At 43.7% G+C, this 12,013-nt stretch overlaps 2 protein-coding genes across 2 annotated transcripts; both read right to left on the bottom strand.

The window, feature by feature from the left end:
- Positions 1-349: 349 nt before the first annotated feature.
- On the bottom strand, positions 350-6,388 carry pptc7a (protein phosphatase targeting COQ7 a). Its single transcript, XM_068604659.1, has 6 exons — positions 5,723-6,388; positions 4,233-4,412; positions 2,907-3,105; positions 1,045-1,168; positions 816-945; positions 350-660 (listed from the first exon to the last, which is right to left on the bottom strand). Exons 1-6 carry the CDS (start codon positions 5,922-5,924, stop codon positions 602-604), a joined length of 894 nt encoding a protein of 297 aa, XP_068460760.1. The 5' UTR covers positions 5,925-6,388; the 3' UTR covers positions 350-601.
- A 249-nt stretch (positions 6,389-6,637) lies between these two features.
- On the bottom strand, positions 6,638-11,635 carry ppp1cc (protein phosphatase 1, catalytic subunit, gamma isozyme). Its single transcript, XM_068605117.1, has 7 exons — positions 11,271-11,635; positions 10,713-10,844; positions 10,353-10,583; positions 10,016-10,120; positions 9,531-9,754; positions 9,029-9,163; positions 6,638-7,295 (listed from the first exon to the last, which is right to left on the bottom strand). Exons 1-7 carry the CDS (start codon positions 11,323-11,325, stop codon positions 7,206-7,208), a joined length of 972 nt encoding a protein of 323 aa, XP_068461218.1. The 5' UTR covers positions 11,326-11,635; the 3' UTR covers positions 6,638-7,205.
- Between the last annotated feature and the right edge of the window lie 378 nt (positions 11,636-12,013).

The raw sequence follows: 12,013 nt of genomic DNA, 5'->3' as shown, positions 1-12,013 counted from the left end.
TTCCAGGCCCTTTGACGGAGGTTTTTCAACTACCACTGTATCACGAGGAACATTTGCTTGCACAAGGCAGCCCTTTTTTTGAGCCCTAATGCTGCCATCTCCTGTGCAGTTCCCTTCTCGGCACTACTGATGGGCTGCGTCTTTCCCTTTCAGCAGCCCAGCATGGGGCCGCTTTAACAGTCTTGCACATCCCGTCTCAACCGCCTTCCCTCCAGCCCAAACCACCCCATCAGAGAAAGATGATTTATCCTTGTCCGACAGGATGCTCATCTCCACCGTAACGCTGCTTATCCCTGTCAATGGGATTATCCGGTGAGCTCTGGAACCCTGCAAAGATGCCAACATTGCAGCCTGGCCAAGAGGACGTGTTAGGCACCCAGTCCCCTTTATTCAGCCACTCTGTAATGGACACAATCAGAGAAGTGGACATGTAGGCGTTTTTTCAAAAGGGGAAAGGGGTGATGGTCAGTGGGAGGATGAGGCAGAGCAGAGCCAGCGGATACATGTAGGGGAAGCATGTGACATCAGTCCTTTATCCTGGCCAGCAGGAATCAAAGCAGTCCATCACCTGCAGAGGCCGATGCCCCCCTAATGCACACCTCTAGTCGGTGTATTCCGCCACTATAGACAGCAGCACTGTGATGTCATCTGGCTTTCCTCCTGCACAGAAAAAAAACACAGCATCTTGTCAGGATGGTGCTAGGCGACAATATTGCTTTTAACATTTCACCCTAGAAAATCTTCACGTCATGTGCCTTCGCCTACCGATTAAATGCAGCTTCAGATTCCTGTTTGTCCAAGTAGGAGACACTCACCTCTTACATTCAGTCCGTTGTCACAGGCAAACTGTGCAAAAGGCGACATGTAGTTGGGGTCGTACGCCAGTACGTGGGCCTGCTCTGCGATGCTCCGGGCGGTCTGCTGGATGCTCTCATAGTTTGAGTTCTATGAAGCAGAAACAAAGCAGGCATGAAGGTCAGAATCCACACACACGTTCGAGTCCACTTCCACCATCAAGCCTGTTTGGGCCTCGGTGTGACTCACTTTGAGTTTCTTCAGCTCCTGCAGGATCATGTAGTCAGGCATGTTGTCGAAGAGCCCGTCGGTGGCGGTGAGGATGATGTCGCCCAGCTGGACATCGAAGGAAGAGCTGTCTGCTGCGTCAGGGCTGCCGGCACAGACACAGTTAGGTCAGAAGGATAAACACTGATTGCAATAATCTTGGTCATTTAAGCGATACTGGATTTAAAATGTGTTTTGTCTGACAATGAAAACTAAAAATACAGACTTAATACTAGCATCAGCAAGGTTGTGACCGCATTAATTCATCCGATTTAAGCTTTTTCTGTCCCCTTTACGCCCCCGTCAAGGATATCTGTCCCGTCTGACCTGATGTATTTATCTAAATCTCTGTTTGAGGAATACACACTGATTACAGCACGTTACAGCTATGAGAGCTAGCCTCCCAATGGCTACTAATATTTCATCTCGGTTACAGAAATGTAATCACATGTGCCGGATGAGGATAAATTCGAGGACTAGGCCTGACCCAGTCTAGACTGCCAGTGTCAAGTTCAGTTCTCAGAAGCTTCCCTGTTGCACCCGCCAGCCAGTCATTAATGTGATGCACTACAAACTCTTTGGGCTGCATCATCAACACACTGAGCCAAAGCCCTCGGGACAGATTGTCCTGTGACTTTGAGGTCGCCAAAATTAAAGTTCACATGAGTAGCTGGGTAGAGCCATAGAAAGATATTAGATATGGAAGTATGGGAAACTTCTCTCGTCTATGTATTGGGTGAGCAGCCGTCATTGAAATAAATTGGCTGCCATGTTTGGATTCATCATCCATTGTTTGACACATACATGAGCCAGAGCCACTTCTCAAATGCCAAGGACAAACGGATCGGAAAATTATACAGTGATAGCTCTGAAACGTCTTCTTAATTATAATTATGAATATAATCCACAGGAAAAATGAGAGGGTCAAGTATCGCGCTTTAAAATACATATTTGAGCAAAACACTCGTCTCTTCACAGTCTCCTTTGCCACGTCAATATGCTCCAAATATTTTAATTAACCTTTTTATTAACCTTTATTATGCCGTCAAAGAAATACTGTTAGAGCTCTTCAGTTTTGACCCTTGCACTCTTTTCAATTGGTTGCTACGTTAGTGATCTAGGAATGGAAGCTTAATCTGCTGTTGCACAGTGTAAATCCATCAGACTAAATCCTTCAACTAAAAGGCTAAAAACACATATAAATTTAAAAAGTGTCATTTCAAGAACCGCGTTAAAATGTACAACAATTGAAAAGTTCAATAGAAGCAAAATAAAACACTAATTGACATTTCAAGTTCATTTTCCTTCCGTTCTTTCAAGAACCGCTTTTAAGAGGCTCAATATAATCCGCCTGAGTTCAAGAATGAGTGAAAAGGTGTCTGAGCCTGCTGGTGCAGGATTGGCTGTGGACTCTTCAGTTTGTCCATACGCCCACACAGACTTTGACCCGGGTAAGAGGGAAAGCTTGGCAAACATCCAGCACTCGCCTTGCACTCTGCTGACGTGCGCTGTGCCGCCGCTTGGCACGCGGCGGCAACGAGACACGGCGGCACGTGGCCCTGACACACTGTTACGCTCCGGCTCGACATGATACAAACGCTGCATTCACAAAACACTGCTGCATGTGAGGGACACGAGCGCGACAAAAGGGCCTGCAGTGCATTTTGTTTCACCGAAGAGCCTTTTGTGATGTCTGCATGTGATCTGTATTGTTATTGGGATATGTGCGGCTGAATAGAGCGCATGTGTCCTCTCCTCTCCATCAGCAATCAAGTACAAACGCACCCCGGCAGACGTTTGTAGGGGCGGCGGGTGCACGCGGCACTGCCCTTTGAGCATCTCACCTGTCACTGAGGACGGCTCCTTCGGCTCCCGGTGGAGCAATGGACAGCTGAAAGGGCGTGTTGAAGTAGTGCTGCTGCTCGTCTGAGCGGTGGACCACCTCCCCTCCGCGGACCACCAGGAAGCCAGAGTCTCCCAAGTTGGCTGTGTGCAGCCGGTGACTCTGTCGGTCCAAAACCACAATGCAGGCCGTGCTGCTGCCTGCAGACGGACACAGACACATTTCATTAAATGCAAATATTAAGCAAAGATTTGATTTTCTCTAAAAAAAATAAGATGCAGCTATGGCCTACATCTTCCGCTGGGTCGAGGTAAACGTAACTACACCACAGACACATTTATAACAAAACCAAATAGTAATGCATGGATGTTTTCAATCTGCCGGAAAATTGTAGTTTTGTTTTCACCAATTGTTTTTGTGACAATGTGTCTGGATGAAAACAAAGCTGAACCCTAACCCTAAAAATAACTTTCTTCCTCTTGACTTTCTGCAGCTTCAAAGCTGATAAGATTTCTCTCCGTTTATGGAAAGCTACCCATCTAAAGCGCGTTTGGGAAACTGATTGATGAGGTTAGCCTGAATACACAAACTTGATGCAACACAATCAGCGTAGAGGTTTTAAGAACTGTTGGACTTCCACCAACTGGGAGATCGCAAAGGGGAAACATGAGCTGGTGGAGCAGGCGGACAACGGACAGGCACACCCTGCTGGTGATTCACCCGGCACACCAAAATAAGCTAGAAAGGATCAATCTTCAAAACCTCTCGCGCTCTGTGACTCACTCCCTTTCTGCTCCGTTTTTTCTCCCCAGCAGCACAATTACACACACGCACACACGGCCTCAAGAACATTCCCTCTACCGTGAAGGAACAGCACAATATGGTGTTGTTTTCCCTGCTGCACATGTGATAAAGGGATGGAAAAGTACTGACACTCGCAGAGACAGCACTGTTGCTAAAACACGCATTCTTTGTTGTCGGGAAGCGGCACGAAGGAGGACAAGGACTGTGGAAGTAAACTGTAGGAGGCAGGTCGAGACTTGGGACATTCCCGGGACTTCTTAATGGGATCTGGCTGTTCTGACTCATGATGAAAATATCTCCATCCAGCCACCACTAAACTCAACAAGCGGAAACAAAACAACCTAATCCTAAACAGTCTACTCCGATCCATGCCCCGTTTCATTGGCTCAGGACACTCGTTCACACTAAAGTATTCTTTAATGCATTTGTAGGGTAAAGTGTCTATTAAGAAGACATGGTGGAGTGCATGACGCTCTCTATTAATACTATGATCCAGCATTTCCAGCGGCATCACTGCACTCACCCAGCAGCGGCACTTTGTTCTGCAGCAGCTCGTAGTAGCTGGTCGTGAGGACTCCCACTGGGTTGCTGGGGACAAAGCGTCCTTCCTTCACCAGCCTCTCGCACGTCTTCATCAGTGTCCCTGAAAACTGCGATGGGTCTACTCCGTAGTCCCGCCAGCCGCCTACTCCGTCTGCTACACCTATAGAACAAACGCTTTCTTATTAGTGGTAGAAATTCATAATATTCCCCTTAATATTAGTTACACAACTCACACTTTTATCACTAATATATGTATTCTGAATTTTGAATAATGCTGCTTTTTAAACCCCACAAGGGATCAGAAAAATAATAATCATTCTGACATCGCTCATGAGTGAAGATCTTGTGTGAAGCAAGAACAATGCCATGCAGTTGGACAATTAAGAAACACAATGGGCACTTTCACCAGAATGCAAAAAGGACAAGGACAGAAAAAAGGAGTGTTCAAGAAATCCAGGAAGTTGACAGAATGTACAAACCAGTCTCTGTCAGTCAGAAGATCAGCTTTGAAAAACCCCCTTTCAGTTATTCCTGATTGAGTTAAGCAAGTCTTTCTGATCGTCTACAGCAGTTATATAATTATTTCATTATTTAAAAACATAGTTAGAGGTTATAGATGCACTTTTAGGTGGGTTTTAAACGCAGAGATGGTATATTTCAGCTCTCAAAACATAAAATCTAAGACCCAAACAAAAAACTCCCAATTGAAAGCCTTCATTTATCTTTCTATAGAAACACGATCTGCTTCGTTGGTTATTAAGAGCACTTGTTCCCATGAGAGCCTTTGGTGAGGTCAAAGATGTTCCTCGACAGGAAACTTTAGTCTCGCTTCTCTCAGGACCATACAAGGACGGCCCTCTGCTCTCCTCTGCAGGAACAGAGAAACAGGCTGGCTCAAAGCAGACGCACAACTTTGCAACTAATCAAACAGTCCAAAAATAACCCGGCATGGTAAAAAAAAAAAAGTTCTTATTTCTAGGTTAACTCATGTGTCTGTTTAATTGACACAGCACAGACATATTCAGCAGAGCTGAGCAGTCCTGCAAGGGGTGTTACATAGCAGGTCTTTTATAAGGTCTTTTGTGCTGAAGAGCCATTTTAAATCAACCCAAAGACGAGCCGGTTTTAAATGCTCTTGTTTTTTTGTTTATATAACACGCCGATGGCGTAATTAATTAATTATCCACACAATGTGAACCCTGTGGAGATTCAAGTATAATCAATAATATGCTGATCATATTTAATACGGACCACAAAAACAAAGTGATGGGATGTTAGCAGCGGATAAGTCCTTGTGAAAACACCCAATTATGTCCCTCAGTGGCAACTTTCAGCTGTATAATATTGTTATTGGTCGCACGTGCAATTCCGACCTTCGTGGCCTCCTGACGAAGCGGATAACCTCTGACCTCCCATTGACATCACAGCCAACGTTGAATGTTTCTACAGCAAAACAAAACACACGCTCACCCAAAACATCGGCCGATCTGTGACGGGCGATGAAGCACGCGTCGTCCCCGTAACACATCCCTTTCTTCAGGATGCCTTTGCAGAAGTCCTTTCCAAAGCCGCAGCTCGCCGTCACCAGGCTGTAGTCGCGGCCGTCTGTCTGGGAAAGTCCGCCAATGACAGCTCTGGCAACCAGTCTCCCGTACGACAGCACGGACAACATCACCCACCACGCTCACCCAGCGCCCACCGAAGAAGACCCGGCCAAGCTAGCAGCCCTGCTAGCTTAGCGGCGACGTGAGCGCGCACAATGTTGACTCGCTAACGAGGCAGGAGATGTGCGGCTGAGCTCGCCGACAACAGCACGCGCACTCGGACAGCTTTTTTCACAGAAACCGGACGCTTCTTCTGCTCCGAAAGACTCGCAAGTGCTGCTTCCCCGCGGCCATGGTGTCTACTACACCCCGAGACATACGTAACAGGAGCGTGGACCTGCTGCCCTGTGTGTGTCCTCACGCGCTCTGTTCTGCTAGCAAGGTCTTGTGACTGCTCCGACGTCACACGGCGTTACGCAATGTACGTTTCCTAATAAGGAAATAGCACTTTTCAGTCAGCTCATATCTCGTTTAGAAATAATACAATTGCAAAAGCAGAAGAATAGTGCAGTGTTATATTAAACACATAACTACCGACGTGGAGAAAAAACAAACAAAAACAGCCAATTAATTACATTTAAAAAAAATAGACGCTTTTTTCTTCGGACTTGTCCAGTTCTCTTATCAAATTGGATTTTGCACTGTATTCTGTCTCCCTCTTGTGAGACCCCAGTTGTTCATGAATTACCAACATACATTGAAATATACAGTTGCACTTCAGGTTTTACCGTGATGATCTATAAGCAAAACGTTTGAGAAACAAATGACATTCAGATACCAATTCCACCTTAAAATACACTCAAAGTTTATTAGAAAGGTTTAGACGTTACAAGAGTGCTTACTTATTTAATTTAGCACAAGACTTGTTTAAAAATGTGATGATGCAGTGTAAGTCAATACCCCATGATATCAACTGTAAATAAACTGTAAATATAGTTTTACATAGTAAACAGGTGTTTGTGACTCTTCCCCATTGGTTTTATAGCCATAAATACCCATTACTGAAATGAAAAAGATCACAAATGAATAAGACAATAAAGAAACTGGAAAAATTGTGCACAGCTTCAAACAAGGCATTCCTGTGCATAAGTAGCCATATTGTTACATTTTTCCTGATTGAACAGTCATATGTGGCAAAGACTAGCTGCAAAATGGAGTGCAAAACACCTGAGGTTTTCATGGTGACATATCAATTTACCCCTGTGGAAAAAACAGAACATTTTGCTTTCCTCAGGTACGAGTGAACACCTTCTCAGTATTGGCAGCATGAAGGATTAACCAACCCTTCATATGCAGAAGACAAAAGCAGAACAGAGGAGCGAGAGTTCGGCTGTTTGTGCCCCCCACACTCATTTCTTGGCTTGCTTGGTGACCATGTTGCGGGGGGGAGTCACGGGACGGCTGCCGTTGGGCTTCTTCTTCTCAGCTGGTTTCAAAATCTACGAAAAGAATCACACACACCTCATGAAGAAGCCTTCCACAGGTGAAAAAAAGTTCACCAAGCATACTTTCAGATTTTAAGAACATGTTTGGGACTTTTGTGAGGCCGTTTTTTCATTATTTCTACATTTTTAATGAATAAAAAAAAAATATAATAGATGTATTAGAAGTATAAAAGATAGAACACCGATGGGTTACTTGAAAATTAGGGCTGTGAAATTTTTAATCAGATTAATCACAGGTTTCTGTGGATTAATCGGATTAATCACAGGTTTCTGTGGATTAATCGGATTAATCACATATTACCGATATTCTCTGTATTTTTTTGTAAAAATATAAAGATTTATGATAAAAGACGGATATATACATTGTCATTTATACATTGAGCTGCTGTTGTAAACAATGCAACTATAGGCCGTAAGGTGAGCCCGTTATCGTTTCATCCCGCTCCACAGTCATCTACGCGATCTTTAGCTCATAAAAAAAGAACGAGTCGTGACCAAAAAAAGTTTGTCACTGAAATTCCAGTTGATTATTGATGCGGCGATGTTTTATGCAGAACTTGTTTCTTCAGAGCGTCACAGGATATTCGTCACGAGTGGAGGTGACGAGGTGCTCAGTGTTGCCAGATTGGTGATGGCGTAGTATCGTACCAAAGGTCTAAAAAGTTGTATTCGGAGGATAATTATCCTGCATCTGGCAACCCTGAGATCGGTCGACCAATGACAGTTCTCTCCACAGTCAGAGCTCGTGCAAGAAGGTGGATCAAGGCAGATATCGTTTAAAAAAAACTTGTAAGGGTGTAATAACTCGTTAGTGAAAGACTCAGAGAAACACAAATATCCAACGAGGCAAAATCCCAGACGTTTTGGAATCCCTGCCGGACGCATTTGTTATGTCTCGAAAAGAGGACATGTCCGGGAAAAAGAGGACGTCTGGTCATCAGGTACTTCTCATTACTTACAGAAGTCCAGTGATCCCCTGTCAGCGCCACATGATCCGCAGCAGCCAAGTCATTTTTCGTTTTGTTCTTTCCAGCTTTATACTGCGCGTGGATTTGTGTCAAGGTTGTGTGTCTTTGCAGTGCTTTGATGCTTGGGTCCTCCGCAAAACTTTGGTGAACCCCTCATCCTCAACAATATTAATTCCGCAACTGTGCTACTCAGCTTGTCACAGGCAGACTTAGTGAGAGGTCTACGTTGTTCAGTGAGGCTGGTTTGACGCATTCCTCTTGAACGCCCCTCGCCGACCAACACATGCTGCGCGTTGAGATGTTAAGGCTAGTTGTGCTGGTGAAACAACGTCTTCCCGCAGAGTGCACATCTGACATCTACGTATATATATACACGTAGACGTATATACGTAGACGTATATATATATATATATATATATATATATATATATATATATATACACACACACACACACACACGTAGATGTCAGATGTATATGGTATATATCTAGCTGCATTAGAGCGGCGATAGCATATACATATTGGAAGCTCATTCTGCTCATGCGTTAAAAAAATTAACACATTAAAACTGTAATTTAATCATAGCGAGTTAACGCGTTATTTTTCACAGCTCTATTGAAAATATAAGATGTTTGACCTGCAGTAACCGATTTACTAGAAGGTCTCCCAATGTCAGTACATCTGGTATCAGTCCTATCTGAACAATTATTGAATTATAGCGTTGTAACACGGACAAGCTCAATCACTTTTGAACCTTACCTGAAAAGAGCACATGAGTGTCTCATCCACACTCATCATGGCACCAGCATTGTCAAACTCTCCACAATAGTTAGGCGCTGAGAACAAAGTGACAAGCTGTCTCTTTGCGAAGAATTCATAGCCATCCTCAACAACCTGCAAGTGGGATAATAATAATAATGGAAAAAAAATATTTAGACACTTCCTTTGGAGTGTTGGCTATAGTCTTGACCAGTGGTTTATGTAGTGTCAGACCTAAATCTTTTAAAAATAAAACAAAGTAAAACATATACTCTAGTTGACCTGTTTGACAACCACTAGATGTGTGTTCACAAAGATACATTGCTTTGTCTTTGAGGAGTCAGAAGCCAAAAAGATTGGGAACAATTGCCCAGTGCTCACAGTACTGTGCCAGTTCTGTGTACACTGCTTGTGTATCAAGTGTATTCAGCACTTTCAGGGACCTGCCTATATACAACAGTGCTACATTTCTGTTTATAGTGACAGAGGTTGCTGTGATTACCTGATGGGCACGACAGATCAGATCTAGGTCATGCTTGTGCAGGAACTTGGCCACCACCTCCGAGCCAAAGGTAAATGAAACGCCTCGGTCGTTCTCCCCCCAGCCCAAAACGTCCTTGTCTGGATCAGACCACAGCAAATCACACAACAGACCCTGGTCGGGGACATCAGTGGGGCGCATGATGCGTCTGATTTGCTCCATGGACTGAAGGTCAGGTGACAGTCCTAAGCAGAGCAGTAAAAGTACAAATAAACATACTGATACAGAGTTCAGCACGTCTTCCACGTGGGTATGGTCCACGTCAGCTGACAAACAACAAAGACAACATGGCTCAAGGACAAATGAGCATGTCTAACAAAGGTTAAATACTTTGAACATTCTGAATGAAACTGAAACCAAAGTAACTATTGAAAGAAAGGGAACGGTGTAAAAAACAAATTCAAAAAATATAACTTTATTAAAGAAATTAAATAAATAACACCCACCTCCGTGGCAACAAAAGATCTTCTCATCAACAATGGCGGCAATAGGCAGGCAGTTGAAACAATCTGTGAAGGTTTTCCAGAGTTTTATGTTGTACCTTCTTTTACCTAAAAAAGGTCAGGAAAGAAAGATTTCAATATCGTAACAATAACACTTCTGTTGCTGCACAGCTGTGAAACTCCAAAGACATCAACCACATAGACCATGTGTCAAGAAAAATGACAAGGAAGGTACAGTTAAGAAAGAAATGAACCCAAACATCACGACTACATATACAAGGCTTTAAACAAATGGATACAATTAGGAATACTTTACTGGCTATGAAAGTATGATACTCACACTCGTCATAGAAACCATATATTCTGTTGATTGAAGCACACTCATGGTTTCCCCTCAGCAGGAAGAAGTTTTCTGGGTATTTTATTTTGTAGGCCAGCAGAAGGCAGATGGTTTCCAGAGACTGCTTCCCCCTGTCTACATAGTCACCCAGAAAAAGGTAATTGCTTTCTGGAGGGAAGCCCCCATACTCAAACAGCCTCAGCAGGTCATAGTATTGCCCGTGAATATCACCTGCAAGACAAAGAAAAATCAATGCACCAACAGCACCAAGCCAAATTGCAGGTCATAATTTGTAATTGACCCCTTGGTTAAATGTGAAAACATGCTAATCAAAAAATCCATCTGAGATTAAAATCTTACCACAAATCTTGAGAGGGGCCTCCAGCTCCAGAAGAATGGGTTGACTGAGAAAAATCTCCCTGGACTTCAGGCACAATCCACGAATCTCAATCTCCTGCAGCTGCACATTCTTTCCAGGCTTTGCCCCTCTGACTGCAGCAATAAAAACACAAACAAAAAAACATAAGCAAAAACACTAAAAAGGTCGAAACTGTCCCGCCACGTCCATGCGGTGGCTGTGCGGGACAGAAAAGTGATCATTGTAGCACACAACGCACAGAAATGCGTAATGTTTGGTGTTTGCGTGCGGGACCAAGTAACGCGAACGTTACATGTCGCCTCGTGCCCTTCTTCAAGAGACACCCCCAACCCAGACGGAAGGTAACAATATGAGTTTAGCCTCAAAGAGTGACTATTTAACGTGAGCTAATGCGGCTTGTTGTTTTTATCCAATAAGTTGCAAAACATCCGCTCGAGCTAGTCGCGTTTCTAGCTCACGTTACTCTTCAGCGTCACATCATGCGGATAACTGATGTAGCTATCGACCGATTTATGGGCAGTGTTTCAGTATTTCCTTACCTTCTAAAAGACGTTGGATGATACTATCTATGTTGAGCTTGTCAACATCAGCCATTGTAGCGGTCGGTGTGAATAAAACCGCTTCAGTCAAATATAAAGTCTTGGCGTTCTTCACACTTCAAAGCTCGCTAGTCCGTTAGCTTCGCTTATTTAAGGCTACATACGTTGTCGTGACCCTGTTTCTGTTTAGCTGCTCGTTGACACGTGTGACAATCTTTTACTGCTACTTCGACACCGCAGTTATAGAAAAAAGAAGACAAAAATAGCTTCATCCAAGGTTGGCTTTTGCTAAGAAACAAGGAACTAAAAAAAATAAACGTCAACCGCACTAGCTGTCGGCTAGCGATGGTGCCCCGTCTGTTTGTCTCTGCCGCACCTTGTGCAGCGAGGCGGCTGCGCGCGCTGCTGCTGCCCCCTGCTGGCCTGGATGAACAACGAGGCTTTAACCTAGTTAAAGATTATGAGTTTTTTGGGTTGTAAAAATACCAGTAAATAGCAACAACATCAACTTGATTGTCTAGTGTATATTACGAGCAGCAGGTTTCATTTTGAAGGCATAAATTCTTCCTTACTTTTACTGTGAGCACACACATCCATTGTTGGTAAAATTATAAATTGTAACGATTTGGTATATTATAAAATACTGCAAACAATGTGCGGAGCTAAAACAAAAAAATCATTTTCAACTAAAGAGTCTAAATATTATTTGAGAGATGTTTGTTAGCGTATCGTATACAAATAAA

The sequence above is a fragment of the Clinocottus analis genome, unplaced genomic scaffold, assembly GCF_023055335.1.
Source record: "Clinocottus analis isolate CAN_PGR_092001 unplaced genomic scaffold, fCliAna1.0.p SCAF_7, whole genome shotgun sequence".
NCBI classification, from domain to species: Eukaryota; Metazoa; Chordata; class Actinopteri; order Perciformes; family Cottidae; genus Clinocottus; species Clinocottus analis.
Note: the sequence above shows the minus strand (reverse complement) of the source record. Positions and strands in the feature narration are given on the sequence as shown.

Coding starts and splice junctions, on each gene's coding strand:
- ppp1cc (XM_068605117.1), bottom strand. CDS start 11,325: ATGGCTGATGTTGACAAGCTCAACATAGATAGTATCATCCAACGTCTT. Junction 10,584..10,712: donor GGCCCCTCTCAAGATTTGTG/GTAAGATTTTAA, acceptor TTTGTCTTGCAG/GTGATATTCACGGGCAATAC. Junction 10,121..10,352: donor ATATGGTTTCTATGACGAGT/GTGAGTATCATA, acceptor GACCTTTTTTAG/GTAAAAGAAGGTACAACATA.
- pptc7a (XM_068604659.1), bottom strand. CDS start 5,924: ATGTTGTCCGTGCTGTCGTACGGGAGACTGGTTGCCAGAGCTGTCATT. Junction 946..1,044: donor AGGAGCTGAAGAAACTCAAA/GTGAGTCACACC, acceptor TCTGCTTCATAG/AACTCAAACTATGAGAGCAT. Junction 661..815: donor CAACGGACTGAATGTAAGAG/GTGAGTGTCTCC, acceptor TTTTCTGTGCAG/GAGGAAAGCCAGATGACATC.